This window comes from Sus scrofa, chromosome 2 (assembly GCF_054392235.1).
Source record: "Sus scrofa isolate SSC_HxYL_T2T_F1_AM1 chromosome 2, Sscrofa_HxYL_maternal_Yorkshire_Landrace_v2.0, whole genome shotgun sequence".
NCBI lineage: Eukaryota > Metazoa > Chordata > Mammalia > Artiodactyla > Suidae > Sus > Sus scrofa.
In genome coordinates, this window is record NC_139384.1 from 162,137,574 (window position 1) to 162,158,772 (window position 21,199).

At 52.2% G+C, this 21,199-nt stretch overlaps 1 protein-coding gene across 3 annotated transcripts; it reads left to right on the top strand.

Moving 5' to 3' along the window:
• Positions 1 to 4,742: 4,742 nt before the first annotated feature.
• On the top strand, positions 4,743 to 20,944 carry SMIM3 (small integral membrane protein 3). 3 transcript variants are annotated; one of them, XM_021085034.2, is made up of 3 exons: positions 4,743 to 5,074; positions 8,479 to 8,821; positions 19,617 to 20,944. In XM_021085034.2, exons 2-3 carry the CDS (start codon positions 8,749 to 8,751, stop codon positions 19,808 to 19,810), a joined length of 267 nt encoding a protein of 88 aa, XP_020940693.1. In that variant the 5' UTR covers positions 4,743 to 5,074; positions 8,479 to 8,748; the 3' UTR covers positions 19,811 to 20,944. The 3 variants fall into 3 exon arrangements, with proteins under 3 accessions (XP_020940693.1, XP_020940694.1, XP_020940692.1); XM_021085033.2 differs by lacking the exon at positions 4,743 to 5,074 and adding an exon at positions 6,044 to 8,276; XM_021085035.2 differs by lacking the exon at positions 8,479 to 8,821.
• The last annotated feature ends 255 nt before the right edge of the window (positions 20,945 to 21,199 follow it).

A 21,199-nucleotide genomic window follows, 5' to 3' on the forward strand; every position in this document is an offset into this window, starting at 1 on the left:
TTTAGGCATCCAGGAAGCAATAAAGATGGTTTGACATTTAACTGCACAGTAACAGTCACATTTTTAGAAACCACAGACAGATCTGGAAGGTGGTATCAAAAAAAAGTTTTCGAAAAACCATCAGTAGTTTAAGAAGACAGCACCGCTCTTTGCTGCATCTCCTGCGAGGAGGAAGAGCACTTGGAAAATGCCGACCCGGCTCTGAAAGGACAGGGCCCAGAGGCACCGAGGAGGGACCTCAGCCACGTCACGCGGAACTCAGTCTCCTTGGCAAGGAGGAGAAGGGCTGCGCTGGACGAGAGGCGGGAAACAAAGGAACGGGCTCCGCTTGGCAGCGTCTGAGGCCAGGAGCAGAGTCGGACGGAGGCGTCGCAGGGCTCCGCTCCCGGGGGAGGCCCTGTGCGCTCACTTCCCCATCAACGGCGTTCCTCAGGAGAGTGGTTCTCTGATTGAAATCCGAGTTTGGGGTGAAAATACACCCACAGGGTTCGGATGAGGCCAGGGGTTTCTCGTTCGGCATGTCAAGGCCAGAAAGAGGAGCTGATCTGAGAAGGAAGCGGCATTGAACTTGTATCAAATCAACTGCTTTGATTGAGCAAACCACAACAGTCAAGAACAAGGATATCAGAAAAATTTTGGATGGTATCTGTTTCTGAAAAAGGAACAGTTCAGCAGGCTGATGAGTAAGATCGGAGTGGTCCCAGCTACAGAAACAGCAAGATGCCAGATGATTCTTCAGCTTCATCATGATGTTTTATGATACAATAAAAAGTCTATTGACTTAGGGAAAAAACCCCAAAAACAAACCCCAAAAAACAGCAAAAAAAGAAGCAAGCACAGATGCCTGGGAACAATGAATGGTTATAGCTCAGCTACCTATTAACGACAAGCGGTAACACACTATACTAAACAAACATAACTATAGGTATAATTATAAGGAACTTCAGCTATTTAAGAAATGAGGAACTTTTGCTATTGTTTTGTTTTGAAATAATCAAAAGCATGACAAAATCAGCAGAAAATACAGACAGTTCTTCTGCTCAGATGTATAATATCTGCTGTTTGGGCAAATTACACAGAGGTTAAGAATAACTTTACTCGCTCCTGCTAAAGAACAAACTGAATATTCCAAGACTAGTTTGTCATTTTAACATTTAAAAAACCCCCAAATTCTACTCTTGCATTAATACAACACGTGGCAGCAAAGACCTTTTTGACAAGTCTTATGAGTAAGCCCATAGAAGCAGAGCTAACTTTGTCAGATTTTTATTTTATTTTATTTTATTTTTTGCTTTTTAGGGCCACACATGTGGCAGATGGAAGTTCCCAGGCTAGGGGTCGAAGTGGAGCTACAGCTGCTGGCCTACACCACGGCCACAGCAATGCCAAATCCAAGCCGGGCCTGTGACCGACACCACGGCTCATGGCAATGCCGGATCTTAAACCCACTGAGCGAGGCCAGGGACGGAACCTGTGTCCTCATGGATACTAGTTGGGTTTGTTAGCGCTGAGCCACAATGGGGACCCCCAATTTTGCCTAAAACTTTAACACATTTCATTGCGTCTTTAAGGCCTATTATTTCGTAGGATTATAAGTCAAAGAAGACAAAGTTTTGTTTTCTACAACCTTCTACAACTTACGCACTCAAATTTTGCCTCTTTTTAATCTCTCACGTTCTGGCACGGTCAGTCATTTATTTTACTTCCAGATAAAATTGCTCTTTTTACCTTGACGACAAAACCACACTCATAATCCTACATACGCATTTATGTTTCTTTGCTACTTCAATTCTTAGCATAGTCTCCAAGGCCCATGCAAAGTAAAACTCTTTAAAGTGTACACATTTATTGGAAGAGAATTGGCACTGTCACTAGCTTTTTCTTCTAGAAAAGTTATAGGTCCACGCATTTGTTCATATCTTATTTCACGTAGCTCAAAAAGATTTTTCTAGTTTACACCTCACTGAACAAAGTCGAGAACCCAGAAACCCATGCACATACCTACGATCAAGTGCTGTTTGACAAAGGAGGCGGAAGACGCCACGGAGACAAGGCCGGCTCTTCAGCAAGTGGTGTCAGGGGGCTGGTCGGCCTCTTGTAAACCAGTGAAAGTAGACCACTCCTCACTCCAGACACAAAAGTAAACTTAAAATGGCTTGAAGACTTAAACATAAGCCGCGACACCATAGCACTCCTAGAAGAGAACACAGGCCAAATATTCTCCAACGCAAATCGTAGCAATGTTTTTTTTTAGGTTGGCCTCCAGAAGCAATAGAAACAAAAGCAAAAATACACACACGGGACCTAATCAAACTTTAAGGCTTTGGCACAGCAAAAGAAACCTTCAACAAAATGAAAAGATAACCTACAGAAATGGAAAAAAATATTTGCAAATGACGTGACAATTAAGGGCTTCATTTCTAAAATATACAAACAGCTCATACAACTGAATATTAAAAAAACCCAATCAAAAAATGGGCAGAAAATCTAAATAGACATTTCTCCAAAGAAGACATACAGATGGCAAAAAAGCACAAGAAGAGATGCTCAACATTGCTAATTATTAGAGAAAGGCAAATCGGAACCACAATTAGGTATCACCTCACACTGGTGAGAATGGCCATCATTAAAATTTCTACAGATAACAGGGACTTCCTGTGCGGCTCAGCCAGAGCGAACCCAACTAGTATCCATGAGGATGCGGGATCAATCCCTGACCCCGCTCACTGCATCAAGGATCTGACGTTGCGGTGAGCTGTGGTGTAGGTCGAAGACGCGGCTCGGATCCTGCGTTGCTGTGGCCGTGGTGTAGGCCCGCAGCTGTGGCAACAATTTGACCCCTGGCCTGGGAACTTCCTTATGCCGCAGGCGCAGCCCTGAAACACAAACAACAAAGTCTACAAATAACAAATGCTGGAGGGGGTGCCCAGGAAAGAGAACCCTCTCACCCTGTTGATGGGAATGTAAACTGGAGCAACCACTACGGAAAACAGTGTGGAGTTCCTCAGAAAACTAAACATAGAACGACCCCATGACCCAGCTGGATCCAACCCAATATGCCACATTCTTTCCCACAACTAAGTAAATGGACATATGCAAATGAAACACATACGACAGGAGATATATCGAAGAGGAAAACTCTTCCGCAGATGTGATTCACAGAGAGGGCACCTGAGACTGGGCGCATCCTAGTGGGGGCCGTTTAGACGGTGATTTAGCCTGGAAGCCACATGTCGTTAGACTTACGACCCCTTTGATTCGACTTCCCCCGCTCTCGGGGGAATCGCGCAGTAAATATTCCTCATTTCTTTCAGTGTCTCAGTGTTCCCTTTGGCATACTTGTAATGGAGGAGCAAGAAAGTGAACTGTGAATTGTGCCCTGATTTTTTTTTTTTTTTTCCCTTTCTTGGGCCGCTCCCTCGGCATATGGAGGTTCCCAGGCTGGGGTCGAATTGGAGCTGTAGCCGAGAGCCACAGCAACTCAGGATCCAAGCCGCGTCTGCAACCTACACCACAGCTCACGGCAACGATGGATCCTTAACCCACTGAGCAAGGCCAGGGATCGAACCCACAACCTCATGGTTCCTTGTCGGATTCGTTAACCACTGAGCCACGACGGGAACTCCTTGTGCCCTGATTTTTGTTCTAACAAAAGCTTGTCGCTGAAATTGGCTATTTGCCTCCTCCTGATGCCCGACAGCATCCGCTATTCTTCCTGCCCAAAGCCCTCTTGGCCAAGTCAGCCCAGCTGGGACACCAGACCTGAGTGGGACCTCTCCCACAGGCTATTCAAATTTCCTCTTCGGCCTTGCTTTTGGGGTGCCAGGGCAAGCTGGTGCTAAAGAGAGACAGAGAGCCTCTCAGTGGGAAAGCCAGCTGGCTCCACCCAGGGCCTCGGCGATCCTGCCGAAGGAAGCCAGTGTTCACAGGACGCGTGGCGTTGATGTGATGCATTTGTAAACTGTAAAATGATTACACCACACGGAGAGGTAGGCCTGGGTCTTACTGTACCTGCCTGGTGGGCAAAGGAAAAACCGAGGCACGAATGGTCTCCCCAAGGCTACACTGACCCTCAGGGCCACGCTCCTATATTTCTGAGTAGTTGAAAGAACACTGGGCCATTGAATACATTTTGCAGGGGCCAAGACGGGGCCAGGAGTGGTGGGTCACAGAGGTGCGCAGGGGACTGCAGAGCAGGCACTGATCTGTGGAAACCTGGCTGGGGACTAGCAGGGCCTGGGAGGCCTCTCCCAGGCGGGCCTCCAATGGGCCTTCGACTGGGTCCTTTCACCACCATCGCGAAACCAACGGGAGGCTTAGTAGAGGCGCGTTACAGCCAAGCAGCTGCAACTTCACGCGGGCCCTCAGGACAGGACGTGGAGGCGGGAGTCAGGGCCCTGGTCTGCAGAGAGGCGCGGCCAGCAAGGCCAAGCCTCTGGAGAAGCATCCTGGGCCCCGGGCACCCGGAGTCGGGCTCCTCCGTTTGAGCCTCCTTCCAAACCAAACTCCATCCTAACGAAAGACCGGACTCTCCCACGTGCAGGGCTGCCTCTGGGAAGCATCGCGGAGGGCACACTTTAGGTCACCTCTCTCGGTCTGCTAACACAGGAAGGTGGGGACCCTGAACTGGGGCAGGGGTGGCTCCAGGGTCACGGGGCGAGCGCGTGAGGACACGCCCGCCCGGGGATTCCAAGACTCGGTGTCTTCTTTCCGCCGGAGGCTCCTGCCCCCGCGGCCCGGGGGAGGGGGCGGGGAGGAGCCGAGCGGGGCTGGGCGGCCGGGCCGGCGTCCCGGTGGCGGTGCCTGGCGGCCGCGCCCTCCAGAGCCACCCGTGTGGAGCCGCGCGTCCCGGCCGCTGCGGGCACTCCCTCCCGCCTCCGGCCCCGGGGGCCCGGCACGTTCCGGGCCGCGATCTCCGGTTTGCCGGCCGTCCCGCCGCCGGACCCGTGCCATCCCGGACCCGAGGACGCGCTCCGGCCGCCGCCGTCTCCGCCCGCGGGAACTTTCCGCAGACCCGACACGAGCCCGCGGCGGTGCGGGCAGCGGGTGTTCAGAGCAGCCGTGCGGACCCGGGGTGAGTGGGGTCTTCGGGCGCCGCCGGCTTACGCGCTGCCGCTGCCCAGATTCCTCCCAGCTGCCCTGCCGTCATCCCCTCTCCTTCCTCCTTTCCCCGCCGCCAGCGCTTGGGCATCTCGCTCTTCTCCCTCTGGCCGCCCCTGGGCTCTGGGGGCCTCCGGCGCTCGGTCCGGGGCCGCGGGGAAGCCAGAGCTCGGAGGACGGGGCTTCTCGCCGCGTCCCTGCTCGCGCCGTCGGCCTCTGCCGCCCCTCCGCTCTCCAGGGCAGCGGTCAGGCCCGGGGCCGGGCCACCGCGCCCCGCCGCGCGGGAGCAGCGGGTTATCTGTCCAACTTGGCAAAGCCTCGCGGGGAAGACCGCCAGGAGCTGGAGTTGGGGGGTGGGGGGGTCCAGCCTGGTCTGTCACCAGCAGTTTCTCCAACTGTGAAGACAAACAACCTTTGCCTACACATCAAATGGAAAAAGGCATCTGCGCAGAGTAGCCCGGAGCCAGGCCGCCTTTCCAGGCTCCCTCCTCCTCCTTCTGAGGACTTGGAGGTTTCAAAGGCCAGTCCTCTTGCACCCCTCGCTCCCTCCACAAGCCCCTTCCGGTTAGAGGTTGTCCCTCACCCTTGCGCCTGGCTCCGCTTACTGAGCCCAAGAGGGAGCCGTTTGAACCATAAAAACCCCAACCCCGACGACTCTCGAGGTTGTTTTCGGATCGAGTGGCCAGGCTGGGTGGGCTCTTGTTCGCGCGGATCCCCTGGTTCCTTCCTGATTCTTTCTCGTCCTGGTGGCGCCTGGGGGCGCTTCAGTCTCCCGTTTGTTATATAGAGTCCCTTAGAGCTCTACGCTGCAGGGCTGAGAGCCCTCGGTCCCTCAGGCATGGCAGAGGCTCCCGGTCATCTGCTGGGATCCCTGGTCCCACACGGTAGGTAAGTGGGCTGCAGGCCTGAAGGAGGTGAGCGCCTGAATGGTGAGTTACCTTGAGGATTTCGCTAATGGATCCTGCCTTCCCTGCCAGCAAAATGAGGAGGTGGTGGTGGAACATTTGGGTGTCTGAGCTTGAGTGAGAAGTGCTTTTGGGGTCATTCAGGCCACTCAGCAATCCTCTGAGCACATGGGAGCCGGGCCAGCTGAGCATCAGGACATCATGTGCTTCCGTAGAAACAACCAAAAAAAAAAAAAAAAAAAAGCAAGAAAACGTGCTTCTCTGCTGCAGCCAGGGCCTCCTGTTCCCAGCTGTCTTGGGGTTTAGGGTTCTGAGTCACGCCGGCAAGGCTGCAAGTCATACCCCGTTAGCCACACTGACCTCTCAGAGCGTCAGCACTGCGGGCTCCGCTGCACAAAAGGTCTGGGGACTCCCCGTCTCTGGCCCAGCCCGAGAGTCACTGAGCTGCAGGGAGGTGTCTGGGATGTAGCACAAACCAGAGACTCCGCAGGCTGAGCGTGGGGCGCCAGGCCAAGGGGGTAAAGAGAAGCTACGGCCTCAGAGCTTCCCAGCCATATCCTGATCCTTCTAAGAAAAGTGCTCCAGCTTCCTCTCCAGGGATTAAAACATACAAACACAGGAGCTACTTCCATGGAAAGAGGCTCCCGGCCTTGACTGGTCTTACACTGCCTCCACTAGCAGTGGTGTGAAAGACACACACGTGCACTCACACGTGAGCTGCTAGGAGCAAATGCTGGTGCTGCCGCATCCCGCTGCCCCCGCGCTGATGGGCTGGTGCCTGAATGATGCCATAACAAGCGCACCTGACACTGACTCGCTCTTAGCCAGGCGTTATTCTAAGCATTTTACATGTATTAACTCGTTTAACCTTTACCACAGTCCTTTGAGGTAGGGACCATCATTGCACCTGTTTTATAGATGAGGAAACTGAGGTCTGGACCGAGTAAGTCACACAGGATCACACAGGGAGTGGCAGAGCTGCCGTGTGAAACGAGGCCATGTGGCTGCAGGGCCTATGCTCTGAACCTCGCTGGATTTGAGGGGATCTGGGTTCAGATCTGGCCTCTGTCACCTACTTAGTGACCTGAGGGCATTCGACGAGAATTTGCCAGCCCCTAAACTAGTGAATCACCAGGGTCCCTAGCACCTTCCAGCTCAAAGGAAACCGGCGAGGATGGAGCAGAGCCAGGAGGAGGCTAAGCCTTAGGGAGTCGGGAAGGGCAGCAGGCCAGAAGTACAGGTGTCTGGCATATTAAATAACAGACAGACTCAGTGGCTAAATCGTGTCCTCTCAACGGCTTAGTTACGTAGAGATGCAGCTTCCTTATTTTTGCTGAGTTGGCCTCCGGTTGGCAGATTGGGCACATGGATTGCTGGTGACACGCTATGCAGGACCAGGGAAAAAGAAATGGAGGAGGGGAGGAGAGGCAGAGAGAGTGGAACTCGGCTCCCAAATCAGATCCCGTTAATGACAACACATATCTGGACACACGTCACTCGTTCTAATTCCCCGCCCCAGGCTGACACGGCTCATCAGGACTCCTCGAGGGACCTCCTCAAGAAGGGGGATCCGTCTTGACTCAGGGCTCTCGGCAGCCTCTGCTGACGGCTGCACCTGTCCAGCCCTCCCAGAGTCCCCACTTCGTCCCTCTGGGGTATGGCCAAGGACTAATGGACCCCAACAGGGGACTTTCCTTTTGAGTGCTCTGGGTGGCATCTTAGGAGACACCCTGGAGCCTTTTAAAGATTAATTTTCTCTTTCCCTCACTCTCTTCTGTGTTTTCTTTAACGGTTTGCAACCCAGCACCATCTGGACGTGGGGCAGGGCCCTAGAGAGGTAGGGCGTCAGAAGGGCAGAGTCCGTGTTTGAGAGCTGGCGGCTCCTGAGAGGCCCCCTTGCCCATGCTCCCGGGCTGGCGCATGGGAAGCCAAAGCCCAGCTGGAAAGAGGAACTTGGGCTGGCACCAGGCCTTGGTTTCTAAAGCCGTAACAAATGTCCACAAACTTAGTGGCTTTACAAATGATTACAGGTATTGTGTTATGATTCCAGCCATCAGCAATCTAGCGCGGGTCTCCCTAGAATCGAAGCCAGGCGGCATCAGCTTAGGCTGCACATGTCTGTGGGGTCCTCAAGGGAGAAGTGGTTCCCTGCCTATTTGAGTTGCTGGCGGAACTCGGTTCGTGTGGTTGTAGGTCCAAGGTCAGTTTTCCTGCCGGCTGCTGCGTTCCTTGGCTCACAGCCTCCTTCCTTCATCTTCAAAAGAAACAACAGTGAGTCACATCCTTTCCTGTCATATTTCCCCAGCTCTTCTGCGTCCTCTTCACTTGAAGGACTCATGTGATGAGTCCGGCTCACCTGGATAACCCAGGCGATCACCCATCTCAAAGTCCTTAACTGTGACCACATCGGCAAAGCCCCCGCGCCTCCCTCTCTCGGCTCCGCCCTGAGTCCTGCTTCCTTTCTCACATTCAGGGATCCGAGCACAGACGTGGACGTCTGTGAGGGCCGTTACTCTGCCCAGCACGCAGTGCGATGCCCACTGTGGGAGAGTGACTGGTTCTGGACCACAGAGCCGGGCAGAGGAGTGGCACCACGGTGATGCCCTTGCAGCTCCGTCACTGATGCTGTGACACCCCTGCCCCCGACAGCCCGCCACATGGAGAGTCTCCTTTGTCAGCCCAGCAGTGGCAGGCGCTCAGTCACTGGCACATACCGATGATGGAGAGTAGAGGCTGACGCAGGATGCGGGGGATTCGGCCCAGGCTCTGTGGCTCCCTCTCTGCGTCTCAGACTCCGCGACTGGCCAGGTCACATGGTACGTGCAGTCTGGAACAGCTCTGGCTGCTTTCTGATCTCTGAAACATCCTGGTGTTTTTCCATTTTTCCAACCACAGAGGCGTAGAGAGACACTCAGGCAGGGAAGGCGTTTCTAGGCTGCTGGGAAGTTTTGAGGAGGCAGAAGCCAGTTGCGCTTCAAGGAGGACAGGGAGCTTCCTCAGGGACCTCGGGTCATTGCGGAAAGTCCTCTGATTGGACTTATTTCACATTTTTGATAGCTGTAGGCCCTTTCCTTCCTCTGCCCTCCTCTTTGGAACAAAGTCCCTGATGAAGGGGCTCCTTGCGAGCTGGGGAATGCTCACGGCCTACTAATGCGTGATTCTGCTGCTGAGAGTAAAAGCGAGGCGGGGGCGGCCCACAGCGGACTTGGCACGAGAAACCCCTTTGCTTCCGCTGCCTCTCCGGCCTCTTCTGAGACCAGAGAAAGGAGGGTTCCTCCTCTGGGCAGCACCTCCTCCAGCCCCGCACCCACCCCGGGGCCCAGCTCCTGGGCACAGGGAGTCAAAACTCTGTTTGAACTCAGTGGCCCAAGCCGACAGCAGGAGGCAATCTCGGAGGACGAGGAGGCAGCGTCCTCTGCCCGGTACGCTCGGGGCTGGGAGGGACCAGGGCCATAACCTCCACGCGTGAACAGAGGTCGGGTCAGAGGAGGCCGCTTTATCCTCGAGGTAAGGTTCCGACTTTAGGGTCCTCAGACTTCTTCGAGGGTGAGGAGCCTCTCTGGACCTCCCCCACCACTAAGTTCCAGGAGCCAAGCTCAAATCTAAAGTTCCCCCGTCCGGGAGTCGGGGGTTAGCAGATGCAGACGGTTGCCTTGGGAGCGGATAAGCAGTGAGGTCCTGCTGTACAGCACGGGGCACTGCATCCAGTCACTCGGGATGGAACGTGATGCAGGATGAAGTGAGAAACAGAATGGACACATATGTGCGACTGGGTCACTTTGCTGGACAGCAGAAACTGACAGAACACTGTAAACCAACTGTCACAGAGAAATAAAAATCTGTCAAAGATCAGTGGAGTCCCCCAGTCCATCCCTGCTCATTTCTTCATGAAGCTAATGGCCACGGGGCACTTAGTCGGTGCCAAGGCCCGTGACGGATGCTCAGGGAACAGCAGTGGGCAGGGAGGACGCCTTGTCCTTGCGCTGGAGTGGGCAGAGAGGGCCACCGGAAACAAGCAAGCAAACAAAAAAGCTCGGTTTCGATTGCGGAGGATGCATGAGGAAAAGACGTCAAGGCCGAGGTGGAGGCTGGCTGGTGGGCGCGGGCGGGAGTTTACCCGGGCGGGTCTGTAAAGGCTTTTCCAAAGAGCGGCCGTGGAAGGTGCCATCAGGGCTACTGCGGCCCCGGATGCTGCAGGAAGGTCTGGGGGAGGAACATTCTGAGAGGAGCGAGCGCAAAGGTCTTGAAGTGGGACCCGCCCCTGGGACAGAGGTCATCAGGTGCCCCAGCCTACGGGGTGGCCACTGGGGTCCCTTTTTGTACCTTGAGCTGCCCTCTCTGTCTGGCCTTCGTGCTCCATTCTTTTCTGACAACCTCGCTGGCGCTTTCTGAGCCTAGACCCTTAGGAAGAGGTGCCGTAAACGGGGCCATGCCGGTGAACCCCCGAGCCTGCTGCCTGTGGCCCATCGCCTCCTTACTCACACTCTGCAAGGTGCTTCAAGAGACAGCCCTTCCTCGGCGGCTCAGCGCTGGTTCCGGCTGCCTCCTCCCTGCCTCCACGTCCCCCGCTCAGAGCTCTGGCAGTGCGGGCCTAAGGCCACGCCTGCAGGAAGCCAGCAGCCTTTATCAGCCTTTTCCCCCACTCTGGCGTAACTAGCTTGCCTGCCACCAGAAGTCATTTCTTTTATTGCATTCTTTCTCCAAGAACTCCCTGGTGGTAAGACCGGTTAGATAACCACTGGCCGTCTCTGGAAAGTTAGCTGTTAGCTGCAGCTCAGATGTGGCGAGTGTGCATGTCTGGGGGAGATCAGAGGCTGTTTGTTTATGCAACTATCACTGTGGTTTCTTGGGTCAGACGCAGAGCGGTTCTGGTGCGCAAACAAATGGTTGGGCCTCTGAACTTTGCGTGACTGGCGGAGCTATGCTGTGTTCACTAGAGTGACTGGTGGAGCTATGCTGCATTCACTAGATCCGGAACAGTAACATTTATGAAGCTGCTACTGTGTGCCAGGCATTGTACTCAGGGGTTCTAAGTAACTGCTTTGTGTGCATTGGCTCATTCAACTTCCATGGCATCCCAATGAAGAGGTTACTCTATGAGCGATCACGCGTCCCATGTCACAAACGAAACTAGAGCTTTAAATGCTTAAGCTTCTTAGAAACAGACTCATAGACTTCAAAAACAAGCTTTCGGTCACCAAAGGGGAAAGGCTGGCGGGTGAGGCACGGATTGGGGGTTTGGGACTGGCACATGCACACTGTGCTACATGGAACATGTGGCCAGCAGGGACCTGCCACATGGCACCAGGAACTCTAATCAACACCCATGGTGACCCATAGGGGAAAGAATCTGAAAGAATGGCTGTGTGTGTATGTATAGCTGACTCACTTTCTCGTACAGCAGAAATTAACACAACACTGTAAATCAACCACCACACAACTTTTAAAAATGAAAAAAAAAAAGGGCTAAGCTTCTTACCAAAGCCACCAAGACAACCTATGCTTCCAATACACCAAGGACCTCTTGGCCTCTGGGCTTTGCTGATGGTGTCTCCTCTAATAATTTCTCCCTTTTGAACCGCTGTGTATCGCCAAAGCTCGTATCAAAGGCCCTCTTTTTGGGGTAAAACCTTCTAGGTAGAAAACAAAGGGTTGAGGATTAGAATTGGAGCGTGTGCTGTTTTCCACGCTCCGTACACATGACCTCACTTCGGCCTCACGATGTGGTGATGCTGCGTGGTGCTTTCGGTGCCCCTGTTTTAGAGATGCGAAGACTGAGGTTTAGAGAGTTTCAAGAACCTGTCCAGAGTCACACTTCGAAGCGGGGAAAGCGGGATTCGAACTGAGTCCTTGCCGTACTCCTCCCCCTTTGTGGTCGGCCCCTCCAGGCACTTCTCCGCCTGGTGTCTTATTGCCACTGCAGGTAAGGCCTTTTCCTCCAGAAGAGCCTGAGCTCCTTCAGGGCAGACACGGTGTGTAGCTGTCTCCACACCCACTCCCCAGTGGCAATCACGGTGCCATAAATGTTTATGGAATCAGGCTGAATTGCTAGTCCACCAGTTTCATAGTTGGACTAGAGGAAGAGGTCAGGTTAATCAATCCTGCTGCGGGTTGATTTTTTAAAAATCATTAATATGGATGAAGCATCTATCATTTTTGTTGATGAAACGAAGACAGAGCCCAAGTGAGGGCATCCCCACGTTTCCTGTAAACATCTGCACATTTATATTTTGTTTTTAATTTTGTGTGTACTCTGATACTCTTTGTTAGTGTGGGTTTAAATCCACTATCTTTTTTTTTTTTTTTTTTGGCCATGCCTATAGGATGTGGAAGTTCCTGAGCCTGTGCCACAGCAGTAAGCAACCCACAGCAGTGGCAATGCTGGATCCTAGCCTGCTGAGCCACCAGGGAACTCCCTAAATCTACTGTCTTTTTATGTGGTTTCTGTTTGCCCCACTGGTTCCATTTCCCCGCCTCCTTTCCCTGTTTTCTCTGGAAATTACGTGCCCTTTCACTACTTTTAAATGGCTGGAGATTGCAGTATACGTCTTGGATTTAACAAAGTCCAGTGTTACTTAGTTCTTTCGCCCTTTCTCAGACAATGCCAGAAAATCAGAGCACTTTAATTCTGTTTCTTCTGCTATTTATTTACTGTTTTTAAATATTTAAATTCTGTATTTTTGCCTGAAATTTTTTTCATCTTAATTCTTGTCCGTTATTTTTGTTCACTTTAAAGACAGTCCACTTTCGAGACTCCATTGTTTCTGTTGAGAAGTTAGCTGTCAGTCTAAGTGGTCCTCATTTGAAGATAGTTTTTTTTTTTTCTCTTCTCTTTGGTTTTCAAAAGATTTACTATTATGTACCTGACTATGGATTTTCACTTTATTTATCTCACTAGGATTTCGCAGGGCTTCTTTAGTTTGTGAATTGATATCTTTCATCAGCTTTGGAAAATTCTCAGTTACTTCTTATTCTAGTGATTGCTGCCCCATTCTGTCTTCTTTCTTTCTGGGGTGCCAGTTGTTGCATGTTGCATCATGCCACTGTTTCCTCTATGTCCCTATCCAGTTGCTTGTACTGTCATCCTTTTATTTCTCTCTGCTTCATTCTAACTTTTTTTCTCTTGGATTAATACTCCAATTCACTAATTCTTTTTTCAACTATATTTAATGTGCTGTTAGACCATCCACTGAATTTTTAACGCCAATTGTTATATTCTTCAGTTCTAGAATGTCTATCTGGTTCTTTTAAAAAATCTTTTGTGGGGGTTCCCGTTGTAGCACAGTGGAAACGAATCCAACTAGGAACCATGAGGTTTCAGTTCGCTCAGTGGGTTGAGGATCTGGCATTGCCACGAGCTCTGGTGTAGGTTGCAAACCAGCTTGGATCTGGTGTTGCTGTGGCTGTGGTGTCGGCCAGCAGCTGAAGCTCCAATTGGACCCCTAGCCTGGCAATCTCCATATGCTGCTGGTGCGGCCCTAAAAAGCAAAAAACAACAACAAAACCAAATCTTCTGTGTTTTCTTAGAGTTTCCAGTTCTTTCTCAAAATTCTCCATCTTTTTTTTTTTTTTTTCCTCTTTTAACATGTTAATCAAGGTGACTTAAAGTGTGTGTCCATCTGGCCACTCTGACGTCTGGATCCCCTCTAAATCTTTTTCTACTGTCTGTTGTTTCGGATGGTTTCATTCTTGTCATCTTGCTTTTTTTCCACTGCTGCTTGCTTTTGGTTATGATTGGACATTATATTTGAATAAAAAAATTGAAATATGAATAAAAGTTTGAGATGTGATGCTGTCACCTTCAGAGAAGATGTAGGTAGCTCCTGCCAGGCACCTGGAGTCACTGGCGATCTGGAGCAACCTTATTTCAATTTCAGGGTCTGTGATGATTCACGGCTGGGGCCCAGCCTCTGGGACTGGTATGCTTCCAGTTCACTCTTAGCACTAAGGACGCTCTTTGAAGTCCAAACTCAAAAATGTGGGAGTTTGACTGTGTCCTGGCAGACATGTACTCCGAGTCTATCAGAAACACTGCTAAGCCTCCATCCTCCACTAGCCTCTAAGGGAAATGCTGCCTCAGTGCCAGGCTCCCCTCCCTGGATTTCTGTCTCCTAGATCTCAGTCTGGGGATTCTTCAGCGTTTTACTTCTTAGTGCCTTTGGGGAGATTATTTGGGGTTTAGTTTTTAGCCGTCCTCAACAGAAGATGGTCAAAATGACTTAGTCTGCCGTTACCAGAAGCGGAAGTCTGGACTTGGTAGACTGCGTCTCTCTTTACTGAGGTGCAGTGGGCACATAACCTTATGCTCATTTCAGGTGTCCAACACAGTGACTCAGTATTTGTATTTGTTGCAAAATGAGCACCACAACAGGTCCTGTTATCATCTGTAACAAAGTTACGTGTTTTTCTTGTGAAGAGAAACCTCTGATCTACCGAGCACCCTTCAGCCATGCAGTCCAGTAGGTGGTCCCCATGCTCCACCTTAGAGCCCCCCGACCTATCTTGTTACTGGAGGTTTGGACCCCTTGACCCCGTAGCCCATGTTGCCCACTCCCGGACCCTCCTTCCCCTCTGGTGACCACCCTCTGTTCTCAGTACCTATTGGCTTGGTTTGGTTTGGTTTGACTTGTTCACTTGTTTTGTTTTTCGTCTTCCACACACAAGGGAACGTCTGTGCTACTTGTCTTGATCTGGCTTGTTTCACTGAGCAAAAGGCCCTCAAGGTCCTTCTGTGTTTTCACAAACGGCAGAATGTCATTCTCTTCACGGCTGAGTAGGATTCTGCTGCACACACCCCTCCTTTGTTCATTGAGCCACGGAGGGATACTTAGGTTATTTTCGTATCTCGGCTGTTGAAATGCTGCAGTGAACACAGGGCTGCATGTGTCTTTTCAAATTCGTGTTTTTGTTTTTTTAGGACAAAGACCCGGAAGAAGAATTGCTGGGTCACAGGGTAGTTCTGTTTGCAATTTTCTGAGGAAATTCCACACTGCTTTCCACAGTGGCTGCACCAGTTTATATGCCCATCAACAGGGTACAAGGCTTCCCTTTGCTCCACATTCTGGCCACTACTTATTTCTTATCTCTCCCTCCCTCCCTTCCTTCCCTTCTTTTTTCTTTTCCTCTCCTTTCCCTTCCCTTCCCTTCCCTTCCCCTTCTTTCTTGCCACACCTGTAGCATATGGAATTTCCTGGGCTAGGGGTCAAACTGGAGCTGCAGCTGCAGCCTACGCCACACTTACGGCCTCATAGGATCCAAGCCACATCTGCGACCTGTGCTGCAGCTTGGGGCAACTCCAGATCCTTAACCCACTGAGCAAGGCCAGGGATTGAACCTACATCCTCAGAGAGACAGTGTTGAGTCCTTAACCCGCTAAGCCACAACAAGTACTCCTGTTTCTTATCTTTTTTTTTTTTTTCTTTTTTTTTTCTTTTTAGGGCTGCACCTGCAGCATACAGAAGTTCCCAGGTTAGGACGAATGGGAGCCACAGCTGCTGGCCTACACCACAGCCATAGCAATGCCAGATCTGAGCCCCGTGTGTTGCCTACATGACAGCTCAGGGCAATGCTGGATCCTTAACCCATTGAGCCAGGCGAGGGATCGGACCTGCATCCTCATGAATACTAGTCGGGTTCATTACAACCTCCTCAGGATGATTTTAACGTAGTTTCTTAGACAAACTTCTACAGAACATATGTTAAAGTTTATTATTCATTAATGAGGTAACCAGCAGATAAAGTATGCCAGTTTAAAGTATGCCAGTATGACAAGAATTGGGGCCTGACGGCTGTCCTAACCTCCCACGGTCATAAAAACATCGTATTTCTTATCAGTAACAAGGTTAAATTTGTGACATGAATGGCTTGTACTGTATTCCAACAGGACCCATTAACCAGAAATCACAAGTAATAACCCTGCAAAGCAAACAATAAGCTGATTGTTCTACAGCTTACTGTTATTAATTCGTTGGGCAGAGGAACAGAGTTTGATGCTCTCACAAGGAGCCCGTCACCCAGCTGCCAGATGGAGGTCAAACGGAGGTCAGGGGCCGCAGCTTCCCGTTCTGCTTTTTCTCTCGGGCGGATTCTCCCAGGGCTCCGTGATGGGTGCTGGACATGTGGCTTGAGTGGCACTTACGTGGGGGAAATTTTCCCTTTCGCCGCGGAGAGGTGGACGTGACTGGAACCTCTGCTCCCCGGGAAAGAGCAGCCTCGGAGCACACCCCGAGGACCTGGATGGGTGGCCCCCTGGTGCTTGGCGACGGCCGGCTGGCCCGCGAGGCCTGGGACAGCCGCTGCCTGAGGCCCTGGGAGAGCATCACAGCTGATGGTTTTCAGCCTGTGTTTTGTGGAGCTGAGCAGCTGTGCTGTAGGAAGCGAGGCTGTGCTAAGTGGGGATACCAGGAAAACAGCTGGGACAGGTGACGACCCCAGATTTCCTCAGTCAGAAGGAAAAAGAGTCTTGAATGGCACCATGGCACGTCCATTTGGGGGCTGCGGTTCGGTGCTGCTCTGAGTTTGAACCGAAAGAATGAAGGCGCCGGGGCCCCTGTGCTGTGTCCTCAGGCCGCCTTCGAGACTGACTCCAGCTGGATCTGTCCTTGTGACCGGGCCTTTAAACAACCTCCGGTGTGAGACGAACGGCGGGCGGTCTGGAGCCCACGGTCCAGGCCACGCTTTACTTATGCATCTGCTTGTCCGGTTTTGTTTCCGTCTGGGCCAGTGACCTGGTCCGACTGATATCCCCGACTGATCATTCTGGAGGGGGCTGGGCTTGAAGACGGGGGAGACCTTTGGCCCCCGTTTTGCCACCTGTCAAACGGGGCTAGTTCTGCTTCACTGTTCCACGGCTGGACTGTGGATGAGCCCGGGGCCTGACTGCTGGTAAATGACAGGGTTGCCTTCTGAAAGCCAGCCAGGGGGATTATGTATTCCTAGCAGTGGAGCCACAGAGGCGGTTTCATGTTAATGGGTTTACGGAAAGGGCTTTTGTGGGGTTCTTTCTGGCCCTGGTGAGCTAGCTATTGATGTAATCAGGAGACCACAAAGCCTGACTTCCCCGCCCCCGTCAGCATGCGTCCCCTGTGACTCATGCTTCCGTGCCTGAGGCCTTGGAGAAAGTGACCAAGTTTCCGGGGCTGAGCCCCCGCCCCCCACCGCCTGATAATCCTGTGACCCTGGGGGTCCTTCCGGTCACAGAGAAACAGAGGAAGAGGCCCCTTCCCCTCCTTTCTTGAGTCAGATTTGCTGAGTCTGTAATGGGGCCTAGAACCGCACTTTGTAAGGAGGTGACTCTCAGCACAGCGTGTGGCGTCTGGTGACCACGCATCTGCTCTCCCCCTTTATTTCTGATTTGGCTTTGAAACTGTATGTGTGCGCATTTAGTCTTTTTTAATGTAGAGAAGTATAAAGAAAAACAGAACAAAAAGCCCATTTTCCCCATCAACTGGTTGACTTCAAAAAATTAAGACATGTTCATGTTCAGAAAACTCAAGCATATAAAAAAAATGAAGACTGAAAACCAAAACCTTCTCCCGCTCCTAGTCCAGCTCCCACAGGTTAATTAACACTTTCCTCGGATCCTGCCCATAAACGGCTTCCCATTTATACGTTTCTTCACCCATCTACCTACTTGATGCAACAAAACCTGAACCAAAGGGCTTACCCTGTACTCGCTTTGCTGCACTGTGTTTATTTTTCCCACTCCCACTATTTTGGAGCTCACCGCCGATCGTCATTCTTTTAATACTAACTATTAAGTCAGCTAATGTTTGGAACACACTCAGAACAACGCTTGGTGTGTCACAAGCCCTTACTGTCTGTTAGAGAAATGGGTGACACCTGCGGCGTGGTGTACTCCATTCCATGCACACACTATCCTATGTTTCGGCGCGTCTGTGTGTTGGTGCTGGAGCCAACAGTGCACAAACAAGCACCCCTGCGGTACCCCCTGCAGACTGTGCCTCAGGTATGGGAGCCAGGAAATGTGCCACGCTAGACGTGGCACCAAAGGCATTAAAATGAAAAGTTACTGACTGAGGCAAAAGCAGGAAACAGGACAGGAACTGGGAATTTGGCTGGGACCTAGACTCACAGAATAACAGATCTTAGCTTTGGAAGGAGCCACGGAGGAGTGTGCAGTCCAGCCTCCTGGCTTCCGGGCAGGGAGGCTGTTACACCTGGGGTTCCCTGGGGAGCCATGGTGAGCTCACTAGGAAAGGGGGTGTCTGGCGGATGTGGGGGTCCTTAACAGTTTGGACAGGACTTTTGAGAAGTGACATCTCTCAGACACGGTGCAAACTACCATCGCAGGACAGCTTACAGTGTAGCATTAATCAGACCACGTCCCCCTTGGAGATGCTGTGTTTCGTGGCCATGAGGCAGCAAGCCCTGCGAGCACATGGACCGGGCGCGCCAAGGGAGCACGGCGTCAGCCCAGCTGCCGCCAGACTCGGAGGAGTTGTGCCCTGCCTCACAGCGGCACATGCCCCCAGGACGTAACTGGCTAAGAGGGAAATGCACATTTTTTCTTTGGACCTTTATGTGTTAGTTTTTCAAACAGCTACTAACTTGTTGGGACATACATGCTTATTAAACCTAATGACGTAATAAATGAAACTGCTAGATGGTTCTTTCCGCTTGGAGTGCCGTGAAAAAAGTTCTGAGACACCAAGGGAGCTGGGCATCATAAAAGTTTGGGAACAATCCGTTTGTATCTTTATCCATCAGAAGTCTTTTAGCTGCCAGTGAGAGAAACCAAACTGACACTGGCCTCAGCGAAGCCAGAGGGGTAGTCGCCTCTGTCCCTGGAATGTCCAGGCTGCAGATGGCATCAGACTGGCTGCGTTCGGCGCTCACACGAGGGTGTCAGCGCTCTAATTCTCTTTCCGTCTTTGGGGCAGGCTCTCCCAGGTGGGCGGGGCAGCCCCACGCCCACCCTCTCCAGGCCTTCTTCCTTTCGGTTTAGCAATCCCAGCAGAAAGAGCCATCTCTCCCAACGCCGGTGCGTAAAAGCCCTGGGAGGACTCTGGCTGACCTGGCCTGGGTCTCCTGCCTATCTGGGAACGGAGGCTAAGGAGACTTCTAACGGCCAAGCCTAGGTCACACGGCCCTCCCTGTGCTCGGGTGAAGTAAGGGAGGTTCTCCAGCAAAGAGGAGATTCTGTTACCAGGAAGATGGGAGAACGGCTGCAGGACCAAAACCAAGGAATTCCCATTTTACAGACGCTGTGATAGTTGAACAGTTAAGCACGGAGGCTCTGGCTTCCCTTCCTTGGGCAAAACAACTCCATCTCCATTTTTTAAAGTCTTAGAACCCTCCTCTCTAAAATGGACACAACTGTAGATAAAGGCCAAGAAATAAAAACCCTGACCACGGCCGCCCCTGTCGGCGGCTGAAGTGAGGGCTTAGTGGGTACAAGTGCTTAGCCCAGGGCCTGGCACGGAGGAAGCCCTCAGTAAATGAGGCCGTTATAACTGTTAATCCAGCAACCTTGACCAGTACCCAGCTGCTAAATGACCCACCTTCTGACTCCTGGGGCAGGTTTCCGTCCAGCCAGGGCGCAGGTGGCAGAGGGCCCAGCGGTGACATCCTCTTTGCTGTGTGTTGCAGAGCGAAGCAGCATGGACGCCGTCAGCCAGGTCCCCGTGGAAGTGGCGCTCCCCAAGCACATCCTGGACGTCTGGGTCATCGTCCTCATCATCCTGGCCACCATCGTCGTCATGACCTCCTTGCTGCTGTGCCCGGCCACGGCCGTCATCCTCTACCGCATGCGGACTCATCCTGTGCTCAGTGGGGCCGCCTGAGGCCTCGCGCGGGGAGGTGAGGGATGAGGCCCGCACCCCCGCCCCCGGCCCCGTCCCTTTCTCAGAAAAGCAAAGGAGGGACTTGGGAACGTGGACTCTGGAGCTTGATGTGTGAGGGAATCGGAGTTCTGCTTCTGATTCTGCCACCGGCCAGCGCTGGGAATTCAGTCAAGTGACCTAATGCCGCGAGTTCCTGGTTCCTCGTCGTCCGGGGGGATCACGATCCTGCCCGTCCTACCTCATGGGGCCGCAAGAACCGGTGACCTAGGGGAGGTGACCGCTGTTAACGAGCAGGTGCAGGTGTTGCTGCTGAAAGCTGGGGCGCTTTGGAGAACCCAGGACCCAGATGGCTGGTGAGGCCCTCAAGGCGGAGGGGGAGGGGGAGACGCGGGGGCAAAGCAGCCTCTGCCAGGGCGCCTCAGGAGAAACCCAGCAAAGGCATCCTGTCCTCATGCCAAGGGACCAACAGCAGTGGCTCAGGGTTATTTTCCTTGAGGTGCCACTCCCTCGAGGTCGCTAATTTGGGAGGGAATTGAGCATGGCATGGGGAGGGAGATGGGTGGGTCTTCCCAGAACCTTCTCTGCATCAGAATCTGTGCCCCTGTGCTGTCTGGGAGGGGCCCCCATTTCTTGGCGGTGCGAAGGAACCTGGGGCGATAGGCTACCTTCTGCATGGGCGTCCCATGGCTTGGACACTCAGGCATTGTTGGCAGAGGCAGGGTGGCTGAGTTCCCTGGCCAGCTCTCGGCATCTCCAGCCTCTGCCCCCCGCCCAACCGTGCCCCTGTGCCCCTGCTCCTGCTATAACTAGCTTCACCGCCTGTGTATCCCCTCCTGCCCTCCCCCCAGTGCTGCGACCATTCCAAGGTACAGACTTAGATGTTAAAAGATGTTCCTGGCACTTCTGGAACTGACTCAAACAACAACGTTTGTTTTAAATGCTATGATTTATATTTATATGTAGAAAGATTTCTGGACCACTTAAGCTCTTTGAGCAAAATCAGGAGCATCTGGGGATTTGTTAAATTATGTAAGAAGATGGCACAGATATCAAGATATTATTGTGTAAAAACAATGCTTTTACTCTGATCTAATTTCACTGATGTACTAATTTCCAATAAATTGCTAGAATGAGCGTGTCTGAAGCCTTTCTTTAAAGAGCACCTCTGGAAGTAGTAATTTCCAATAAAGTGCTAGAATGAGCGTGTCTGAAGCCTTTCTTTAAAGAGCACCTCTGGAGTTCCCATCGTGGCGCAGTGGTTAGCGAATCCGACAAGGAACCATGAGGTTGCGGGTTCGATCCCTGGCCTTGCTCAGTGGGTTAAGCATCCGGTGTTGCCGTAGGTCGCAGACACGGCTTGGATCCCGCGTTGCTGTGCCTGTGGTGTAG

Bases quoted from the DNA above. Each gene is read 5' to 3' on its own strand.
- SMIM3 (XM_021085034.2), top strand. From the start codon at position 8,749: ATGCGGGGGATTCGGCCCAGGCTCTGTGGCTCCCTCTCTGCGTCTCAG. The intron at 8,822-19,616 runs GTACGTGCAGTC...TGTGTGTTGCAG, and splicing joins GCGACTGGCCAGGTCACATG to AGCGAAGCAGCATGGACGCC.